At 35.4% G+C, this 23483-nt stretch overlaps 3 protein-coding genes across 3 annotated transcripts in view; 2 read left to right on the forward strand and 1 right to left on the reverse strand.

Annotated features, from left to right (window-relative positions):
• Nucleotides 1-8823, reverse strand: part of LOC144443291 (serine/threonine-protein kinase RIO2-like) — a 29176-nt gene extending 20353 nt beyond the window's left edge. The window contains exons 1-3 of the mRNA XM_078132728.1: nucleotides 8419-8823; nucleotides 6730-6833; nucleotides 1598-1668 (exon numbers count right to left, since the gene is read on the reverse strand). Of these exons, the coding sequence (XP_077988854.1) occupies nucleotides 1598-1668; nucleotides 6730-6833; nucleotides 8419-8474 (231 nt within the window). The 5' untranslated portion in view covers nucleotides 8475-8823. The remainder of the gene's footprint in view (nucleotides 1-1597; nucleotides 1669-6729; nucleotides 6834-8418) is intronic.
• A 4011-nt stretch (nucleotides 8824-12834) lies between these two features.
• On the forward strand, nucleotides 12835-17197 carry LOC144443804 (uncharacterized). Its single transcript, XM_078133351.1, has 2 exons — nucleotides 12835-13306; nucleotides 16276-17197. The coding sequence occupies exons 1-2, from the start codon at nucleotides 12979-12981 to the stop codon at nucleotides 16803-16805; spliced, it is 858 nt and encodes a 285-aa protein (XP_077989477.1). The 5' UTR covers nucleotides 12835-12978; the 3' UTR covers nucleotides 16806-17197.
• A 3281-nt stretch (nucleotides 17198-20478) lies between these two features.
• LOC144443799 (uncharacterized) overlaps nucleotides 20479-23483 on the forward strand; it is a 4363-nt gene continuing 1358 nt past the window's right edge. The window contains exon 1 of the mRNA XM_078133345.1: nucleotides 20479-20950. Within this exon, the coding sequence (XP_077989471.1) occupies nucleotides 20623-20950 (328 nt within the window). The 5' untranslated portion in view covers nucleotides 20479-20622. The remainder of the gene's footprint in view (nucleotides 20951-23483) is intronic.

The raw sequence follows: 23483 nt of genomic DNA on the forward strand, positions 1-23483 counted from the left end.
TACAATAGTACCGAAAGGGGTGTAAAGACAATCAAACTCAAATGGCCTCCCTTTCAAGCTGGACGTCATTTCCGTTTCATCCGGAAAGGGTTTACTAATTGGGGAAATAATGGGAAAGTATATATCAATTTTTTCTTTTTACCCCCATTTAAGTAACCCTTAAATGTGACATGACAATGCCATGGTGAATGTTCTTGCATATCATTTATTTATTTATTTATTTATTTATTTATTTGATAACTGTTAGATTGATTGATTTAACCAATTAACGTAGAATGCACCTCAGAAATAAACTTTTAAAATTTGTGCTGTTACTTTGTTTAAGAGAACTCCATTAAATCAATAAAAACATCTGAACATCGCGATACATGTTTGATATGAAGGCCAAAATAATATCAAATTTAGTCATTTCAGAATCCAATATGGCCGCGGAATACTGTGTGAACTCTATTAGAAAATAAAATTGTCTACGATTTCCTTGAAAACAAGATGACGAACCCCCAAATATCTTTTATTAATCAAATAGACCAGGAAGATGCTTTCATAGGACAAAATTTGGAGAGAATTGGAGAACCTTGATTTTTGGAAATTTGTTCCAAGGTGTATTTTAGCTTAGCTTGACGAGAGAAAAAAATGATATACTGCACTAAAATACACACTCCCAACCATCAGAGTCCCTGAACAATTGTTAATCAGCAGGTGAGTCCAAATGTAGGAAAGATTAAAATTTGGTTTCCTAAATAGATCAATGGATTAATACATTGTTTTTAACAGTTTTGAACAAATTTTCAACATTTATCAATTTAAATCAAATCCTGACAAACAAGATGGTGTACATTAGAGTAGAAAACAGACGCAGCGATTTCTATTGTAGGATTCATTAGGATTTGAAGTTAGGATTAGTACTGGAATATATTAAACACCGTCACCGTATTACTTCCAGTTTTTTGCTACATTGTGACTGCCCAGTTGTATTGAAATAACACTTATAAATTGCCCATTTTAAAGATCGGTGTCAAAACAGGTGAATATTTAAATATCAAGACATGACCAATTTCAGTGGTGTTTACGTCAACGCGCTCCTTGATACGTCAGCTATCTAATGATGTCTGTATGTCTTATAACCAAAGGATACATGGAGCGCAAATAGGCAATTACCAAAATCCACGGAAAGAGGGCAATTGGGCAAATTTAAAGTTCGGAGAGAGTTCAACACAAAAGGCTCAAAACAAGAGTTAGGAGGACACTTTGAGAGTCGAGCGAGTCAATCATCGGCCTCTTGATCCGGCGATTCACATCTATAAACAATAGGCGTCGCATATCTGCTTTGTATAGGAGTCTGAGCTTATACGCACTAAAATAACTGGCTATTATTAAAGTCGAAGGAAGCAGGCTGGGAGGTACAAATTTTCCCCCTCCAATTTCTATATGACGCATGCAGTAAATCAACATTTAATCATACATTCCTTTCATTAGGGGGCAGTATGAACATATTAGTGTAAAGAAAGAAATAGAATTGCAGTGGCCCTTTAAAGAATTCTCGTAAAGTCCATTTGGAATAGGACAATGAGAAGGGCTGTGTTAGAAATGTACACACCATGTCAGTTTCAGCAATGTCATCAAAGCTTGCAAGGTAAATCTGTACTGTGTTTACGACAGGCTCACCACCTAGGAAAATATAAAATATTAGATATTATTAAAAATGATTAACGAGAATACGAAGAAATTACGTTGTTCAACCTTCTTTATACATATTGAGAACCTGGACGTCCATTTTTCATAGATCCCATTCCTTTGTCTGGCAACCATATGCATAATTGACGCCATCTCGAATATCTCAAAATCTTCAAGAAGGACTAGCCAATTGTTGCATCAATTGCATCTTTAATCTATGGGTGTCTCGTAGATCAAAAATCGGCAAAAACATATTGTGGACGGCAATGCAAGGCTAAGGAAAAATCTAGATTTAGGGCCCAGACTAAAACAATAAATAAACTAGGACAATGGCTTAGATCGCATGTTCATCTTGTATAAGAGTTGACGCTTGTGGTTGATTATGAACAAACTTCTTTTGCTCAATGAGGCAATAAAAAAATTGTTTCCTTCCGATAACATGACTTCAGCAATTAGGGTAGATAGGTCGAAATTATATTTTATTTTATACATTTACTTTTTTTGGAGACATTGTTTCAACCCAAAGACAAGATACTCGTTGGTTACAATAATTCTGTGATAGTTTGATGAGATTAAAGAGAAACTTAGGAAGACAAGTATATGTGAAGTAGACGAATACAATATACAGACGGTATTGTATAAATTCAACTCAAACTTTGTGTCTCTGGGATGGGATTTTTAAAAAGAATTCTTGACCAAAGGTACTTTGGCAAGAAACTTTACACATAACTATATGTAAATTCGCCTTAGTTTTTGGATGGATGTTAAAATGTTTACGGTCGGTTGAAACTAGGGTTGTTCGGGTTATCGGAGACATACTACTTTTTATTTGGCCTGATCAGCAATCGCAAAAAAGTATGCTCCATCCGTAATGCGGATTGTTGTTGGTTTTTCCATTGAATTGTTAATTATTCGCAGCACGTTTTTGTCTCTCATTTCATTGCATTATACCTTAATTGAAACACTATGACGTGTACAGCCAGGGTTTGGGCAGGATGGCATGGAGAGACGATTCGTGATAATATAACATGTACTATTTAGTGTATTTTAGTGACATGCATTGACTGTTATAACGAAAATCGTTCCATTTCTCGAAATATTTGTATTATTTGGGGAACAAAACAGATTCCGTTAAAAGTGAAATCGTTTTTGTAAAATGGTTCACCCTAAACCCAAAACTAAAAGAATGTTTTCCTTACATTGAACTATTGACCTCGCCCCTTAGAACTGAAACTGTGTGAACGAAAACAAAGCAATCTTACTTGTAGACAGAGTATTGGAAAGTTAATTCCAAGTTTTTGTGTAATAATTAAATCCCTAATACTCCCTTTGCAACCAGGAATAAATTGTTCATAAGCCAATCAACATAACGAGAAAAATAAATGAAAAAAGTAGTCACACAACAGTGCTTTGGCAAGGTTTCAAAATTTTTTAAAAGATGTATTTATTAAAAACATAACCAGAGTCCAAAACCCACGATATACAAACCATCATTTCAAATGTAAACTGTCAACATCAAAGTTGGTCACACAGAGCGGTATAAAAGATTTTTTTTTCAATTGGTATTATAATGAAAGCTGGCCACGTGAATAGAATATTTAAGAAATAATACAGCAACATAATAGAATATTTCTGCTAATCTTCGACTATCACTACCAAAGCCAGTCACATGCAGCGTAATAAAAAACGCCTTTTCAAACGTCAGAACTCGTCCAGCAGCGAAGCAAAGTACATACTGTCAAACTGGCATGCTAGAATACGTATGATAGCTTGTATGACGTAGCGTTACTAATAATCCGTATGACGTCACAAACTCACTATGTTCACAAGGTAAACTGTTTTCTCGTATTTGTGTGCACGGTAAAATACCAAACACGGAATCGTAAAGTATAATCCGCCCGTTGTTTGATGAATTGAACTAAGAGTAAACCGGCAACCCTATTCTGCATGCCATGCCCATATGGTGTACTTTCCATCAGTATGCATTTGATTTACCCCAACAAAAGCAACGCACATATATTGTGTTTGCTTAATGAGCGTAGGAACAGATCTGATAGTGTTTACGTTACATTTATATCTAAAAATATGAAAACGTATTTCAACTACGGTAACCTTGCTTTGAACCGTTAATGTTTTTGACTGGGTTACTGGTGTAAATTTCTTTGGCTTGAGGTTTTGAACAGTTACTGTATCTCTTGTTACGGTTTTTTGTTGTTGTAAATTTCAGGTCTGGATATTGTAATATACCAGCTTTCATTGTAGATGGTTGAATTCTGGGAGACAATGTAGAATTTATACGCATTCGAAGGGGAGTTAGAATGTTATTTAGTACCACTGTGACGTCTAGATTCTTTTGTTACATTACATTACATTACATTACATTACATTACATTACATTACATTACATTACATCACATTACATTACATTACATTACATTACATTACATTACATTACATTAGAGAGAGAGAGAGTGTGTGTGTGTATGTGTGTGTGTGCGTGTGTGTGTGTGTACATGTGTGTTTGTTAGGGTGAGAGAGAGTGAGTGTGTGTGTGTACGTGTGTGTTTGTTTGTTTGTGTGTGTGTGTGAGAGAGAGAGAGTGTTTGTGTGTGTGTGTGTGTGTGTGTGTGTGTGTGTGTGTGTGTGTGTGTGTGTGTTTGTTAGGGAGCCTTCAGTAATTACAAGAGGCTGGGGGAAAGTGCCCCCCCCCCCCTTCACTTTCTTTCTCTAAAACATGCCCCCACCATTCAAATGTTCTAGAAAACATGAGTTCAAATGTTGCCAGACGTGAAAAGGGACACGAGTCCAAGAATCATTGGTTAGATACACGGACCTCTGATAATCTGGTACGTACACGTTGTTCTGGCGACGCAATATGTCAAATTCAGTCATACTATGGTAAAGTATATATCTAATGCCCATTGCTTTCCACTATATCCAACTCAAAGACTTTTCCGACTGTATTTATTTCATGCAATATCTTTTTGTTTCCATACCCTCTATATATGTCTGTCGGCAACATAATATCAAAACAGTAGTGTGTAGGCTGATTTCTTTGATGTGGACAAATATGCCGACCATGAAAAAAACTGACAATGCTATACCGGCAATGCTTGTACCCCGTGATGATACACGGAACCTCCAACAGTTACTTTGATATCATTTAATATAATGACAAATGCTTTAATACTTCATGTCATAAATATAGTTCCAACTTTAAGTATGTGTCTATTTATAGCCTATGTGAAGTAGGTTTGATGCCAATATGGACATGAAAGGATGCGACAGTATACAATATTATACCATTCGATTTCTATAGTATCACAATAGTGTAAAGGTATAGATATTCACTCTATGCCAACACGATATTTCAATACTGCCCATTGTACGACTTTTTTTATTAATATGCGGCACTCGCGAACGAGTATGAGTAATTCGGGCGAAGCATCAGGAAAGTAGTTATATGCATCATGTACCGCACTTGTCATTGAGTGGTTACTATTATTTATGGCTTTTTCAACACAACGAGGAAACCAACTGCAGTTACACTCTAAGGGACTAGGTATACAGTACAGGGGAGGAACCGGTATTTTTTTTCAAAAGTTCAGTGCGTGAAAAAGATTGACCCTCCCCGAGGCCTTGCACAAAAATGACTGACCTTCAGATTTGGCATTGGAATCTATGATCAAAAATATCAATGCACCAAAAATAGCGACCCCAAACAATTGCATATGGAAAATGATGAACCCCTCCTCTTGTATTTTGTGTCGAGTCCCTAATTCAAGTTAGAAATATTCAACGATTTGGCGCAGTTGTTCTCAGTAAGCCATTAAACACAGAACAGCACTTTCGTTGTCACGTAAAATATTATATTGCTAGCATTATAAGTAGAGTCAGATTAAGCTTGTCACAGTTGGCTCAAAGCTTTCCGACTTATTGCAGGCATAAATGGATTGCGTTGCCTGGTAGCTTTAGTTAGTTCCTATGGAGAAGGCGATCTTGTATCGGTCGACATTTCGACACTTCTCAGACTATCTACGGAAGAGATAACTTGATATAACTGACAATTCAGTAATATGTTACAATTGGTTATCTTTTGGTCCAACTTCTTGTTCTGTGCATCTGAAGGAACAGCATATGACCTTCTTTGACGCGATAACTGACCCAGAAGTAGTAGATTATGTGGACCTAAGGAGTTTGACGTAAACAGACTTGACTTAGAGCTAGAGTTTGATATAGTATAGATAGTCTTTTACTTGAGACACAGTGTTTTACGAAACGCAAATACCTCAACAGACAAGCGTCAAAAGTTGACGATTTTGACGTCCGAGACGTACGTATGTACGTACGTATACCATGACTACACGTATTTGGTATTTCATAGAAGCAGGTCGACTTTTAATTTATCGAATGTATTCCTAGAATCCTGTAGTCTTGTTTTCATAAAATGTACACCGGTTATGCTACCATCATGCATCGCCTCCTTTACATGAAATAAACTAAAAAAAAACAGGAAAGCGTGGATCACTGCCAAACATCACAGTGTATGCCTCAATGATTACGACTCTGGTAATCGAGGCTTCGATACAAACTAAACACTATTGCTGTTCGATGTGGTACATTACACAACTGATGATATCGGTTCCTCTGTTGTGCGAATCTAATCACCATGTGATCAAGATAGTGTAAACATTGGAAGTCCCAAAACACTACACTGCAAGTTTATATAACTAGCTTGCCAGAAAGCCTCCCTACTGAGACTATAATTAAACCAACAACCCATTCAACATCTTATCAATGTTGTATCAACATGTCACAACAATAGATTTAATTTGTGTTTATCTTAGTAAACAGGAGCTCAACTACCAGAGTAATATCCCCATTTCTGTGCTTTCTGTTTTACCATCTATGAACCAAGAAATTGGGATGCAATGGTCATATTTATAGGATTGTATTTTGTTTTATCTTTTTCAGAAAAAAAATAGAATTATTTAAAACATAGACTTTCGTGGTACTACACTCATAACATTAAATAGGATGACGCCAATAACTTACTTCCAAAAAGTGGTCGTATTCTTGAATCGTAGCCATCTAAGATGTCGCTGAATAACTGTATTACGTCACTTTCCTTGGAAGCATTCACCCCTGAACCATTTTGTCTAATGATTAAAACAAACAGAAAAAAAACACTTCATGAAATAATCGAATATAAAAACTAAAGGATACGGTCTGAAACTTTGTCGTTTTCTTTTCTGAGAAAGAAATAATTTCATTTGATTACCCAATTCACGAATCAACTGATTCGACAACCGCAATAATACACATAACATGATTACATAATCCAAGAATCACATGATTCGACGACGCAATAGGTTGGAAGAAAATGACGTCATATGTAATATGATTTGATTACGTAATTCATGAATAACATGATTCGACGACGCAATGGGTGGAAGGAAATGACGTCATATATAACATGATTTGATTACGTAATCCAAGAATCACATGATTCGATGACGTAATGGTTTGGAAGGAAATAAGTATGTTGTACGATGTTCGAAAAATACATTACTTTCATAATAACAGCATTGCACACTGAGAAAATGAGTACCTTTATAACTCAAGTATGTTTCACTACCGGCAAAAATAATCTGCTTGAGAAATAATGGTTGAGTAAACAGACATGTGGTGAAGTTTACCGTTCTTACTTTTACTGGTACGGGGCGTTTAGCTTTTTGTCACTTTTCAGTTTGTTTTCGTGTCATCATAGATTAAGATTTCACTATTTTTAATACGACATGGCTTTTTAACGCAGCTTTTGGTGTCAGATGTTCTATCAATATGTTACAGATATTGACGCTTAAACTAAAGGTATTGTGATTTTGTTCACCTGAATAATTTGTATCACTCGAGTTTTCTTTCCTGTCACCAAAAAATGACGGATCTTTTATCCTCAAATATGTTTTTTGTTATGTTTCAAGTTGACTGTGAATATATTCTAGTAGTCCTAAATTGTATACGCGTCTTCCCGTCAACCACAATACATTATAGATTTCTAGTACACTTCAAAAACAATTACAGAAAAAAAAAATCAAAAACAATTACAGATAAGTTAAATTCCGAGAGGTTCATTTCGACAATTCGCTAACGGTATGAAAGTCTGAGTTACAAAGCTTTCGTCTTTATGTGTCTACAAAAATGAATTTGGTCAAATTACTTGAGTAATATTGAGGTTGATATAACTGTCATGAGCTTTGAAATATCGAATAAACTCGAGAAAAATGATCACCAGACTTGTTGAAAAGCACACGTGGACTTTGCAAACCGTAGTTGACGAGTGGTATTGTCAAATATGATGGCGAACGCAACTTATCTATAACATCACGTTTTAAAGGCCAGAGTTTTAATCCCATGTTTTTGCATTAGTGTTATCTTATCAGTGGAGCTACATTGATTACATAGGTTCATTCGTTTGCTCTGGACCAAAATTCATGAACAAAAAATTACTTATGATTCTAGTATATATTGAGAGTAAATCGTAAATGTTACCTTCATCGTATCTGATGAGCCTCGTCATTCCAGCTATATTTACATTCAACTTATAAACGTGTATGAAGTACAATTGAAACTCGTGTACATGAATAGACACAGCACCAATAATGTAGTAGTTTCACTGCAAACGTCGACACATACACAAAATGAATATAAAAATCAAGATAAAATTGCGACCATTTCATCACTCACCCAAACACGCAGGCACAGAAGTGCATCAATATAGTCACGAAGGCAAAAGCAGACATCTTGAAGTACTTTCTACCATGACCTACACGAGTCGGATTCACAACAAGGGAACCTCGACGACCGTGATCTCAAGAACGCTCCTCCCACCACCACCGACGTCGGGTCAATGTTACTCGAGTTGCCAGGACAACAAATAAATGGGGTCAATTACGCTGTTATACATAGTGAAACGTTTTAGATATAAGATTAAAATGAAAGCATCGTACACACGAGTGCCAGCAGGATTCGAGATGATGACGTTCGTCACAGTACTCACATATGGTACTTTGTACCTTTTGAATGTAAAGCACCAAAATAATGGTTATACCCCCTGCAAGCATACATCAAACATATTATATTGACGGTGTATCGATTCTGTTCAGTAAAATTCCCTCAGTGAACCGGAAACGTATTCAATAAAGATCAAGCTTTGGTGGCGAGTGACGTCATATTTAGGGAGCCAATAAGATTAGCGATCCTCATCACTAATATTATAATTTCTATGATCCCCCGTCACGGTGGTAAATTTCTGTGCAAAATGAACACAAAAGCAATATGAGATGATGATAAGATAGTCGTAATAATTCAACCCACTCAACATGGCATGTTTTGTCTGAGTATTATACATCTCACTTTAGGACATATTTAAAAAAAAAAGAAAAAAAAGAGAAATGTGAAATAGCTACTAGACATGGTGACACGAAGTTATAAATATCTACCAACTAAGCGTCAACTCCAAATATCAATGTTTAACGAGAGAAGATCTTAAATCAATTCTCAATGAAATATGCTGGAAGTCTGCTGTCAGTAAATGAGCTGGCATTTTGCCAATGGATGCACCATATACTGTCAATGAGTTCCTTCGTATGTTGTACTATTTTTTTTATTCATAACCCTACACTTATTGAAAGAATAGAAAAGTAAAAAAAAAGAAGCTGAATTGAATATATATATATATATATAAATATATGTGTATATGTATGTATATTTGTACTCTGGTGTGGGCGTTAAATTTCGACTGACAGTTACAAATGAAGGGATTGACCGATCAGGGAAAAGCGTGAAGACCGGTGTATCAGCAGAGTGACAAATTTATCTCATGTCGGTGGCGCGAGTGTATTTTCTGTGTATGAGATCCAATTTGTCATCCAGGGAAAAGTGAATAGACACAGACAAGCATGACAAAATCATTTTATATATGCATATATTTATTTATTTATTTATTTATGTATGTATGTATGTATGTATGTATGTATGTATGTATGTATGTATGTATGTATGTATGTATGTATGTATGTATGTATGTATGTATGTATGTATGTATGTATGTATGTATGTATGTATGTATGTATGTATGTATGTATGTATGTATGTATGTATGTATGTATGTATGTATGTATGTATGTATGTATGTATGTATGTATGTATGTATGTATGTATGTATGTATGTATGTATGTACATGTATGTATGTATGTATGTATGTATGTATGTATGTATGTATGTATGTATGTATGTATGTATTTATTTATTTATTTGTGTATGCATGTACGTATGTATGTATGTATGTATGTATGTATGTGTGTGTGCGTGCGTATGTATGTATGTATGTATGTATGTATGTATGTATGTATGTATGTATGTATGTATGTATGTGTGTGTGTGTGTGTGTGTGTGTGTGTATGTGTATGTGCATGTGCATGTGCATGTGCATGTGCATGTGCATGTGTATGTGTATGTGTGTGTGTGTGTGTCATGTGAAACGGGAGTATTCAGGGATGCAAAAGTGTCGCCACGAGAGGGCACCATCACCGTGAATTACATCAGGAGAATACTACTAACACAACACACCTTTAAAGAAACTTGAATACCATTTCAATAATTCATTTGTAATTAATGCAACGCAGTATATATTGTCACATTTTTTTCTAAAAATCAAAACATTTTTTTGCCTTTTTTCTTTTTTGAAATCGACACAAGTTCTTTCCTGCAAATAATTTAGATACCATCATGATCATGAGACATCGACATTCATCTCAGCTAGAAGTATCCTTTGATTGTGGTCGGCATGGATATTGGAAATACATATGCAGTAATATGAACGTCAATAATATCTGCCACAATAATGCGTTCCAACAGTTGATAGATCTTCACCTTTTTTCTTACTTCTTTGTCTGTTTTGAGATGAAAGGTGGCGTTTCGATTCATGTTACTACCAAACTAGAGTGACCATAGAGTTTCAATTAGGCAGCACGGTGTTTTTTTTTATATCTCACACAACATTTTTTTGTTACAAATTACATACAACAAAATACAGACTCATAGCGTGCACACATGAAATGTTACATTTTATGTCACTGTGAACACACCTAAAAACAGATTTGTGTTTGAATCTCCTTTGTCTCGTGTTCACAGTGAGATAAAATGTATCATTTTATATGCATGCCTGCTATCAGTGCCTTGTTTTTGTTCTATGTAATTTGTGAGACGTAAAAAAACATTGTGCTGCCTAATTGAAACACTATAGGCACTTTGGTTTGGTAGTAAAAAACATTGTGCTGCCTAATTGAAACACTATAGGCACTCTGGTTTGGTAGTAAAAACAACATTGTGCCGCCTAATTGAAACACTATAGGCACTCTGGTTTGGTAGTAAAAACAACATTGTGCTGCCTAATTGAAACACTATAGGCACTCTGGTTTGGTAGTAAAAAATATTGTGCTGCCTAATTGAAACACTATAGGCACTTTGGTTTGGTAGTAAAAAACATTGTGCTGCCTAATTGAAACACTATAGGCACTTTGGTTTGGTAGTAAAAAACATTGTGCTGCCTAATTGAAACACTATAGGCACTCTGGTTTGGTAGTAAAAAATATTGTGCTGCCTAATTGAAACACTATAGGCACTTTGGTTTGGTAGTAAAAAACATTGTGCTGCCTAATTGAAACACTATAGGCACTCTGGTTTGGTAGTAAAAACAACATTGTGCTGCCTAATTGAAACACTATAGGCACTCTGGTTTGGTAGTAAAAAATATTGTGCTGCCTAATTGAAACACTATAGGCACTTTGGTTTGGTAGTAAAAAACATTGTGCTGCCTAATTGAAACACTATAGGCACTTTGGTTTGGTAGTAAAAAACATTGTGCTGCCTAATTGAAACACTATAGGCACTCTGGTTTGGTAGTAAAAAATATTGTGCTGCCTAATTGAAACACTATAGGCACTTTGGTTTGGTAGTAAAAAACATTGTGCTGCCTAATTGAAACACTATAGGCACTTTGGTTTGGTAGTAAAAAACATTGTGCTGCCTAATTGAAACACTATAGGCACTCTGGTTTGGTAGTAAAAACAACATTGTGCTGCCTAATTGAAACACTATAGGCACTCTGGTTTGGTAGTAAAAAATATTGTGCTGCCTAATTGAAACACTATAGGCACTTTGGTTTGGTAGTAAAAAACATTGTGCTGCCTAATTGAAACACTATAGGCACTTTGGTTTGGTAGTAAAAAACATTGTGCTGCCTAATTGAAACACTATAGGCACTCTGGTTTGGTAGTAAAAAATATTGTGCTGCCTAATTGAAACTCTATAGTCACTCTGGATTGGTAGTAAAAAATATTGTGCTGCCTAATTGAAACACTATAGTCACTCTTGTTTGGTAGTACGCAATTTTTGACTGTCAATACGTTTTAATCAATCGTTACAGCCACATTATAAACGTTTTGGGGTTTCAGGCACACCGACCGAATATTTTACATTGACTTTTAATCCTCTCTACTGTTTTATATTTGTATGTTTTATAGGTTAATGCTGTGAAATACATAAGTGGATTTTTTTAAATTCTCTGAACTGAGAGCTTGTAATAAGTCAAAGATACAAATGATGACGATATGATGATGATGATGATGATGATGATGATGATGATGATGATGATGATGATGATGATGATGATGATGATGACTGGGGTCGCGATTCAAACGTATTCAATTTCCACATAAAGATAAAGTCTGCTTTTCAGAATTAGTTCAGGAACGAAACATTCGTAGGTCTGTGACATTGCAACAACGCAGGACTGTCCGATTGATGAACACGTGACCTCAAAACGGGTCAACCACTTGTTGAAATGTTGCGAGTGAGATATAGTCACTGTGTTGAATGTGTCAAATTTGACAATGCGGAATAATACTGTATATATAATAATTGAACACCATCAAATATGTTTGTGTTTTAATTGACCTCGTCGGATATTTCTATGTTAATATATTTACATGTTGTTTCCATACACAACATCCTAATTGCGCTTGCTACGTCACTTTAGAGCGACCAGCAACATGTTTAGTTGTGTAACAAAAATAGAACAATGCCGCACTCAGTGAATTTATAATCGTATCTACTATTTCAGGAATGACCGACATGGCAAAGTCGTCCATGTTGGAATTGTTGTCAACTACATTTTCTGTCAGATATTCCTGTTGAAAACTTCAAGACGGGTGAGAGGGGAAGACAACGAAAACGTTGTCACGATGGCGGAGGGCGAGACTCAGAAACGCTCAAAACGGAAGCCGGTCAGTACCATCAGCGTGGCGTTGTGCTCGATGTCCGCCACCGGGAACATACAGCTTTTGTACGATAAAGCCATCGAGTCTCGTCTTGCCAAAAGGGTAGTTCACGTGAAAATGAAAAGCGGGAGCGTTCTTCCAGTCAAGGACATTGAGGAATTCGATGTGGTCATTCTATGTCATTCAAAAAACTGGAAGTCGTCTCAAAAAATCAAGGGGAAATATAACGAGTTGACGGAATTACCATATCAATATTATCAACAGTTTTTGAGAGATGCAGAACGGGTTAAAGGTAGGCATCACTTTTCAAAAGGAATTAACAGTATGGTCGACGCTGTTGCACTTTTAGCATACTTTAAGGTGTCGCTTTTCTTGGTGACTTCATAAACGTTATCGTAAAACTTAATATGAGTTTCAACAATGAACGTTTATGATAACGTTATGGTAAAGAAATGACATAAAATTCAAGCTATATAACTGTTACATAAAAAAATATAAACCGTGATTTCTCGTTTCAATTTTGAGTCTTTTTGGACTGACTAGACAAAATACGTACCGTTCAATTACTGTCTACTAGACTTTTAAAGGTTTGACATTTGCCTCGAAATGACGTTAACAGACATGTTTGGAATTTTAGTCTAGGTTGAATATGGCAAGAACAAGAAATATGACATGTAGACTAATGCCACACCCAGAATACAGAAAAATATACATATACCAATAAGAGAAAAGCAAACTATGTTTTTAATCTGGATGAATCTATTTTGTGTAGATAAGATCTTCAGGCATCACAGTGTGTTTGATTTAAATCTTAGTGGATCATTGACCTCCCGGTGACAATTCCCTAAGAAATCATTGGCATTCCCAGTAAAACGGATACTTTGTATTTTTAATTCTTATGAATAATGTATTTGATAAAGCATAACCATACCTATTAATCAAGTTAGGACGTTGTGATTTGTATAACAATGACATTTCATTTTGTTATATATAAAAAAGAAGAAAAGCTAGCTTGTTCATTTGAATAAATATTTAGTAAAGTAAATTTAACTGATCCTGAAGTAGGACAGTTAGTGACAGCTTATACTTGAGTGGGTGAAGTGTTGATCTCACCTTTCGCTGATTTTGAATAGACTGTAGATTGAAATAACCAACAAATAATCACACAATGTAAACTATGACAAGTGAACACTGTCGACAGTAGACAACCGAACAGCAACATACCGTTCAATGTTACGTCAAATTACGTCATAATGCGTTCACTTGAGCCAAGTTAATAGAGCAGGTGCTGCCAACGGATGAAGCTGTTCGTGCCAACAAGTAGTTTGTACATGATACAGTGGAATGACGGTGTATGTATGTGTGTATCTGTGTGTGTGTGTGTGTGTGTGTGTGTGTGTGTGTGTAGATATTCATTCATTCATTCATTCATTTATTCATTTATTTAATATATTACATATACACGAAACAGACACAAATCACATATAAATAAAGGTGGTCGACGTTGTTAGTATTACTTTTTTTTAGTAGGATGGAGGCAACACCCACGTGCCTAAGGGGGAGCTAATCAGTTAACTGAATGGGGGGAAAGACATTACTCGAACATTACAATCAATATCCAATTAGTCGGGTATAGATATAACTCTATTACATTACCCAGGGTTAAATTGTCAAACTGTGTCCCAAACTCATAACTTAGCTATACTAGTCAAACTGTGTTGTAGATTTCATAGCTTAGTTGTCTGCTGTGCTGTATGCACTTACATAGGGAAAAAATCTCTATGATGCTTCATCGATGGACTTTGCCCTTGTACCTTTTGTAATTTGTCATGGACACTTTGTTTGGATATACGATAATTCAATATACATCAAACAATGAACTCTATAGTCACTCCACGATACATATAATATGTTTTAGTCACCGAGGTTAAATTTGAGAAAAGAAATACCAATGATGATAATGTAGTGTGACATGGACGATTTTCTCATTGCCTGATCTCGGGACAGTTCAATAAAATCAAGGTTTTTTCCTTGAGTCTTTCGTACTGTGCTGAATTGTGTACACGAACCTATTCTTGATATCATTATACTCATGGAATGTATCTGATTATCGTTACACCGGAAGTCGTATTTATTATCCACAAAATTTTTTTTTGTAGATAACGTCACTGAAACGGTAGATAACGTCACTGAAATGGTACATGTAGATAACGTCACTCAAACGCTGAGCAATATAAAATTTTATTTGTAACAAAAAACAATAAATGATGTTCATTATGACATATTCATTTATTGGTTACTAATAAATTCAAAAACACAAGTGTCCCGATTACTGAACCTCGATATACCACGGGTAGCATCTAGACTACCAGAATCACCTCCACCACACTGTATCAACATTTTTATAAGTTCATTTTGTTCACTGACTTTAACGAACAATAAGACATTGGTTATAATGTCACTTTTTTGAGTTCAAGTTGTATTTGTTGGTAGAAGATGTACGCTTTCGAAGAAAACATTTAAGCTTATACTTTTAATTACATTTCATTTTTTCAATTTCAATTTCAAATCTTTCAAGCAATAAAATAAATAACTCGGAAATATTTCGGCGAACTTTAAATGTTTGCCAATAACTTTCGAATCTATAGTATTTTGAGTGCTCGTGCTATAATTGAGATTTCACCTTTGAACTTTCTACATATCTGGAAATAATGAATATTCAGTACTATAATATTCTAAAACGCAACATAATCCGGGTAAAAGGTTATTCGAGATTCAGATATGCTGGTACCAATGCAGCCATTTTGTTTTGTCAAGTTATATTTGGAAGACATTGATATTGTAAATGTGTAGGCATTGGCCAGGCACTAGTTACTTGTGACTAAGGGGCCACTATCCTGTGTTTGAAGTGGGATCGCTTTCTACACGTACTTTGGATCCCCACTCTCATTTTCGATGTTATACGGGCCAAGGACTAGTTCCGCTGAACTAATGCCATGGTCCTCACTAGTCTCGGTTACCCAGACTCTCGCCGTTTAGGGCATCACTCTCGCTAGGGGTGATGCCCTCAACGGCGAGAGTCTGAGTAACCGAGACTGGGTCCTCACAAGACAGTACACATACACAGTGGTCTTTCTATTTAATTTATGTATGTTTGTGTGTTCTTTGCAAATGTAAACCTGGCAATATTTTATGGCATAAAAGTGAATCCATTCATGCTCAGTTTCATAATTAAATTTGGATTCTTTTAAATAACCACAGGTAAAGAATGTGTTGCCATGGTGATACATGATATGGATATGACATTGACTTTACCAGAAAAAGACGATAGAAGGCAAGATTTCATAGATGATTACCAAAACCTGACCCGCTATGTTAGTGACGTCATAGTATGTGGGGACATCAGCACCGTCAGCAGTTACTGCTTTGATGCAGTCACAGAATTTGATGACGAAAACGTCAGACTATTACAAAAATTCCTCCGTCGAGCGGCCCGCCATGTCACGGAGAAAAAGTCCAAAGTAGAAGCACACGCCGACGATGATCCAGGCTGTTGTATGTGTTTCGGAAGGTTATTATTTGGCTATTCCGATGAGACGCCTGGACATGAGAAGGGTTTATCGAACGGTTCCGCCATACGGTATGATTCCATGATGGAAAACGTAGACATTGAACTGAAATCCGTACCAATACAGTTAGAACATTCATTAGATTTGTACGATTCAAGTAGTAATCCACTATTGACCAGTGGTACAAGTTATGGTAGTACATATAGCCAACTCACAAGGTAGATAAGGGAGATGTACGTCAGATATGAGTGCAACTCAAGGACTTCTAATTTTTGTACTTGTACAAAGTAGGCTGCTAGTAAGGTTCATATTTACACATAGCATATTAAATATCTGCAAACTTCACATTTTTTTTAATTTATGCAAGAAAATAGCTTGTAAGCTCCACCCTATTACTGTACACCTGGAAATGTTGCTAAAGACTTACTTTCGCTTATTTGGAAAACAGAGACACACAAAACTGCCTTCTTGTATATTAACACGATGTACTAGTCTGGCAATTAGTAAAAAAATTAGTCTTTGAGAACTAGCTGAATTTCTAAAAAAAATTCTAGTAGCGAAAATATCTAGATTTACAGTATGTGATCACGTAAGATTGCAATATATATATAATAAATAGAGTGAAATAATATACCAATGATAAAAAAATCTGTACATTGGAAATTGATGCAAACTATTTTAAGTAGACAAACCATCACACGTTTACTGTCACAAAGTATGTATGTATGTATGTATGTATGTATGTATGTATGTATGTATGTATGTATGTATGTATGTATGTATGTATGTATGTATGTATGTATGTATGTATGTATGTATGTATGTATGTATGTATGTATGTATGTATGTATGTATGTATGTATGTATGTATGTATGTATGTATGTATGTATGTATGTATGTATGTATGTATGTATGTATGTATGTATGTATGTATGTATGTATGTATGTATGTATGTATGTATGTATGTATGTACATGTATGTATGTATGTATGTATGTATGTATGTATGTATGTATGTATGTATGTATGTATGTATTTATTTATTTATTTGTGTATGCATGTACGTATGTATGTATGTATGTATGTATGTATGTGTGTGTGCGTGCGTATGTATGTATGTATGTATGTATGTATGTATGTATGTATGTATGTATGTATGTATGTATGTGTGTGTGTGTGTGTGTGTGTGTGTGTATGTGCATGTGTATGTGCATGTGCATGTGCATGTGCATGTGCATGTGCATGTGTATGTGTATGTGTGTGTGTGTGTGTCATGTGAAACGGGAGTATTCAGGGATGCAAAAGTGTCGCCACGAGAGGGCACCATCACCGTGAATTACATCAGGAGAATACTACTAACACAACACACCTTTAAAGAAACTTGAATACCATTTCAATAATTCATTTGTAATTAATGCAACGCAGTATATATTGTCACATTTTTTTCTAAAAATCAAAACATTTTTTTGCCTTTTTTCTTTTTTGAAATCGACACAAGTTCTTTCCTGCAAATAATTTAGATACCATCATGATCATGAGACATCGACATTCATCTCAGCTAGAAGTATCCTTTGATTGTGGTCGGCATGGATATTGGAAATACATATGCAGTAATATGAACGTCAATAATATCTGCCACAATAATGCGTTCCAACAGTTGATAGATCTTCACCTTTTTTCTTACTTCTTTGTCTGTTTTGAGATGAAAGGTGGCGTTTCGATTCATGTTACTACCAAACTAGAGTGACCATAGAGTTTCAATTAGGCAGCACGGTGTTTTTTTTTATATCTCACACAACATTTTTTTGTTACAAATTACATACAACAAAATACAGACTCATAGCGTGCACACATGAAATGTTACATTTTATGTCACTGTGAACACACCTAAAAACAGATTTGTGTTTGAATCTCCTTTGTCTCGTGTTCACAGTGAGATAAAATGTATCATTTTATATGCATGCCTGCTATCAGTGCCTTGTTTTTGTTCTATGTAATTTGTGAGACGTAAAAAAACATTGTGCTGCCTAATTGAAACACTATAGGCACTTTGGTTTGGTAGTAAAAAACATTGTGCTGCCTAATTGAAACACTATAGGCACTCTGGTTTGGTAGTAAAAACAACATTGTGCCGCCTAATTGAAACACTATAGGCACTCTGGTTTGGTAGTAAAAACAACATTGTGCTGCCTAATTGAAACACTATAGGCACTCTGGTTTGGTAGTAAAAAATATTGTGCTGCCTAATTGAAACACTATAGGCACTTTGGTTTGGTAGTAAAAAACATTGTGCTGCCTAATTGAAACACTATAGGCACTTTGGTTTGGTAGTAAAAAACATTGTGCTGCCTAATTGAAACACTATAGGCACTCTGGTTTGGTAGTAAAAAATATTGTGCTGCCTAATTGAAACACTATAGGCACTTTGGTTTGGTAGTAAAAAACATTGTGCTGCCTAATTGAAACACTATAGGCACTCTGGTTTGGTAGTAAAAACAACATTGTGCTGCCTAATTGAAACACTATAGGCACTCTGGTTTGGTAGTAAAAAATATTGTGCTGCCTAATTGAAACACTATAGGCACTTTGGTTTGGTAGTAAAAAACATTGTGCTGCCTAATTGAAACACTATAGGCACTTTGGTTTGGTAGTAAAAAACATTGTGCTGCCTAATTGAAACACTATAGGCACTCTGGTTTGGTAGTAAAAAATATTGTGCTGCCTAATTGAAACACTATAGGCACTTTGGTTTGGTAGTAAAAAACATTGTGCTGCCTAATTGAAACACTATAGGCACTTTGGTTTGGTAGTAAAAAACATTGTGCTGCCTAATTGAAACACTATAGGCACTCTGGTTTGGTAGTAAAAACAACATTGTGCTGCCTAATTGAAACACTATAGGCACTCTGGTTTGGTAGTAAAAAATATTGTGCTGCCTAATTGAAACACTATAGGCACTTTGGTTTGGTAGTAAAAAACATTGTGCTGCCTAATTGAAACACTATAGGCACTTTGGTTTGGTAGTAAAAAACATTGTGCTGCCTAATTGAAACACTATAGGCACTCTGGTTTGGTAGTAAAAAATATTGTGCTGCCTAATTGAAACTCTATAGTCACTCTGGATTGGTAGTAAAAAATATTGTGCTGCCTAATTGAAACACTATAGTCACTCTTGTTTGGTAGTACGCAATTTTTGACTGTCAATACGTTTTAATCAATCGTTACAGCCACATTATAAACGTTTTGGGGTTTCAGGCACACCGACCGAATATTTTACATTGACTTTTAATCCTCTCTACTGTTTTATATTTGTATGTTTTATAGGTTAATGCTGTGAAATACATAAGTGGATTTTTTTAAATTCTCTGAACTGAGAGCTTGTAATAAGTCAAAGATACAAATGATGACGATATGATGATGATGATGATGATGATGATGATGATGATGATGATGATGATGATGATGATGATGATGACTGGGGTCGCGATTCAAACGTATTCAATTTCCACATAAAGATAAAGTCTGCTTTTCAGAATTAGTTCAGGAACGAAACATTCGTAGGTCTGTGACATTGCAACAACGCAGGACTGTCCGATTGATGAACACGTGACCTCAAAACGGGTCAACCACTTGTTGAAATGTTGCGAGTGAGATATAGTCACTGTGTTGAATGTGTCAAATTTGACAATGCGGAATAATACTGTATATATAATAATTGAACACCATCAAATATGTTTGTGTTTTAATTGACCTCGTCGGATATTTCTATGTTAATATATTTACATGTTGTTTCCATACACAACATCCTAATTGCGCTTGCTACGTCACTTTAGAGCGACCAGCAACATGTTTAGTTGTGTAACAAAAATAGAACAATGCCGCACTCAGTGAATTTATAATCGTATCTACTATTTCAGGAATGACCGACATGGCAAAGTCGTCCATGTTGGAATTGTTGTCAACTACATTTTCTGTCAGATATTCCTGTTGAAAACTTCAAGACGGGTGAGAGGGGAAGACAACGAAAACGTTGTCACGATGGCGGAGGGCGAGACTCAGAAACGCTCAAAACGGAAGCCGGTCAGTACCATCAGCGTGGCGTTGTGCTCGATGTCCGCCACCGGGAACATACAGCTTTTGTACGATAAAGCCATCGAGTCTCGTCTTGCCAAAAGGGTAGTTCACGTGAAAATGAAAAGCGGGAGCGTTCTTCCAGTCAAGGACATTGAGGAATTCGATGTGGTCATTCTATGTCATTCAAAAAACTGGAAGTCGTCTCAAAAAATCAAGGGGAAATATAACGAGTTGACGGAATTACCATATCAATATTATCAACAGTTTTTGAGAGATGCAGAACGGGTTAAAGGTAGGCATCACTTTTCAAAAGGAATTAACAGTATGGTCGACGCTGTTGCACTTTTAGCATACTTTAAGGTGTCGCTTTTCTTGGTGACTTCATAAACGTTATCGTAAAACTTAATATGAGTTTCAACAATGAACGTTTATGATAACGTTATGGTAAAGAAATGACATAAAATTCAAGCTATATAACTGTTACATAAAAAAATATAAACCGTGATTTCTCGTTTCAATTTTGAGTCTTTTTGGACTGACTAGACAAAATACGTACCGTTCAATTACTGTCTACTAGACTTTTAAAGGTTTGACATTTGCCTCGAAATGACGTTAACAGACATGTTTGGAATTTTAGTCTAGGTTGAATATGGCAAGAACAAGAAATATGACATGTAGACTAATGCCACACCCAGAATACAGAAAAATATACATATACCAATAAGAGAAAAGCAAACTATGTTTTTAATCTGGATGAATCTATTTTGTGTAGATAAGATCTTCAGGCATCACAGTGTGTTTGATTTAAATCTTAGTGGATCATTGACCTCCCGGTGACAATTCCCTAAGAAATCATTGGCATTCCCAGTAAAACGGATACTTTGTATTTTTAATTCTTATGAATAATGTATTTGATAAAGCATAACCATACCTATTAATCAAGTTAGGACGTTGTGATTTGTATAACAATGACATTTCATTTTGTTATATATAAAAAAGAAGAAAAGCTAGCTTGTTCATTTGAATAAATATTTAGTAAAGTAAATTTAACTGATCCTGAAGTAGGACAGTTAGTGACAGCTTATACTTGAGTGGGTGAAGTGTTGATCTCACCTTTCGCTGATTTTGAATAGACTGTAGATTGAAATAACCAACAAATAATCACACAATGTAAACTATGACAAGTGAACACTGTCGACAGTAGACAACCGAACAGCAACATACCGTTCAATGTTACGTCAAATTACGTCATAATGCGTTCACTTGAGCCAAGTTAATAGAGCAGGTGCTGCCAACGGATGAAGCTGTTCGTGCCAACAAGTAGTTTGTACATGATACAGTGGAATGACGGTGTATGTATGTGTGTATCTGTGTGTGTGTGTGTGTGTGTGTGTGTGTGTGTGTGTAGATATTCATTCATTCATTCATTCATTTATTCATTTATTTAATATATTACATATACACGAAACAGACACAAATCACATATAAATAAAGGTGGTCGACGTTGTTAGTATTACTTTTTTTTAGTAGGATGGAGGCAACACCCACGTGCCTAAGGGGGAGCTAATCAGTTAACTGAATGGGGGGAAAGACATTACTCGAACATTACAATCAATATCCAATTAGTCGGGTATAGATATAACTCTATTACATTACCCAGGGTTAAATTGTCAAACTGTGTCCCAAACTCATAACTTAGCTATACTAGTCAAACTGTGTTGTAGATTTCATAGCTTAGTTGTCTGCTGTGCTGTATGCACTTACATAGGGAAAAAATCTCTATGATGCTTCATCGATGGACTTTGCCCTTGTACCTTTTGTAATTTGTCATGGACACTTTGTTTGGATATACGATAATTCAATATACATCAAACAATGAACTCTATAGTCACTCCACGATACATATAATATGTTTTAGTCACCGAGGTTAAATTTGAGAAAAGAAATACCAATGATGATAATGTAGTGTGACATGGACGATTTTCTCATTGCCTGATCTCGGGACAGTTCAATAAAATCAAGGTTTTTTCCTTGAGTCTTTCGTACTGTGCTGAATTGTGTACACGAACCTATTCTTGATATCATTATACTCATGGAATGTATCTGATTATCGTTACACCGGAAGTCGTATTTATTATCCACAAAATTTTTTTTTGTAGATAACGTCACTGAAACGGTAGATAACGTCACTGAAATGGTACATGTAGATAACGTCACTCAAACGCTGAGCAATATAAAATTTTATTTGTAACAAAAAACAATAAATGATGTTCATTATGACATATTCATTTATTGGTTACTAATAAATTCAAAAACACAAGTGTCCCGATTACTGAACCTCGATATACCACGGGTAGCATCTAGACTACCAGAATCACCTCCACCACACTGTATCAACATTTTTATAAGTTCATTTTGTTCACTGACTTTAACGAACAATAAGACATTGGTTATAATGTCACTTTTTTGAGTTCAAGTTGTATTTGTTGGTAGAAGATGTACGCTTTCGAAGAAAACATTTAAGCTTATACTTTTAATTACATTTCATTTTTTCAATTTCAATTTCAAATCTTTCAAGCAATAAAATAAATAACTCGGAAATATTTCGGCGAACTTTAAATGTTTGCCAATAACTTTCGAATCTATAGTATTTTGAGTGCTCGTGCTATAATTGAGATTTCACCTTTGAACTTTCTACATATCTGGAAATAATGAATATTCAGTACTATAATATTCTAAAACGCAACATAATCCGGGTAAAAGGTTATTCGAGATTCAGATATGCTGGTACCAATGCAGCCATTTTGTTTTGTCAAGTTATATTT

The sequence above is a fragment of the Glandiceps talaboti genome, chromosome 12 (genome assembly GCF_964340395.1).
Source record: "Glandiceps talaboti chromosome 12, keGlaTala1.1, whole genome shotgun sequence".
Lineage (NCBI taxonomy): Eukaryota > Metazoa > Hemichordata > Enteropneusta > Spengelidae > Glandiceps > Glandiceps talaboti.

What these genes read in the sequence shown, in the direction of transcription:
- LOC144443804 (XM_078133351.1), top strand. Translation starts at nt 12,979, where the DNA reads ATGGCGGAGGGCGAGACTCAGAAACGCTCAAAACGGAAGCCGGTCAGT. An exon ending in AGATGCAGAACGGGTTAAAG is followed by an intron (nt 13,307 to 16,275) that starts GTAGGCATCACT and finishes AAATAACCACAG; the next exon opens with GTAAAGAATGTGTTGCCATG.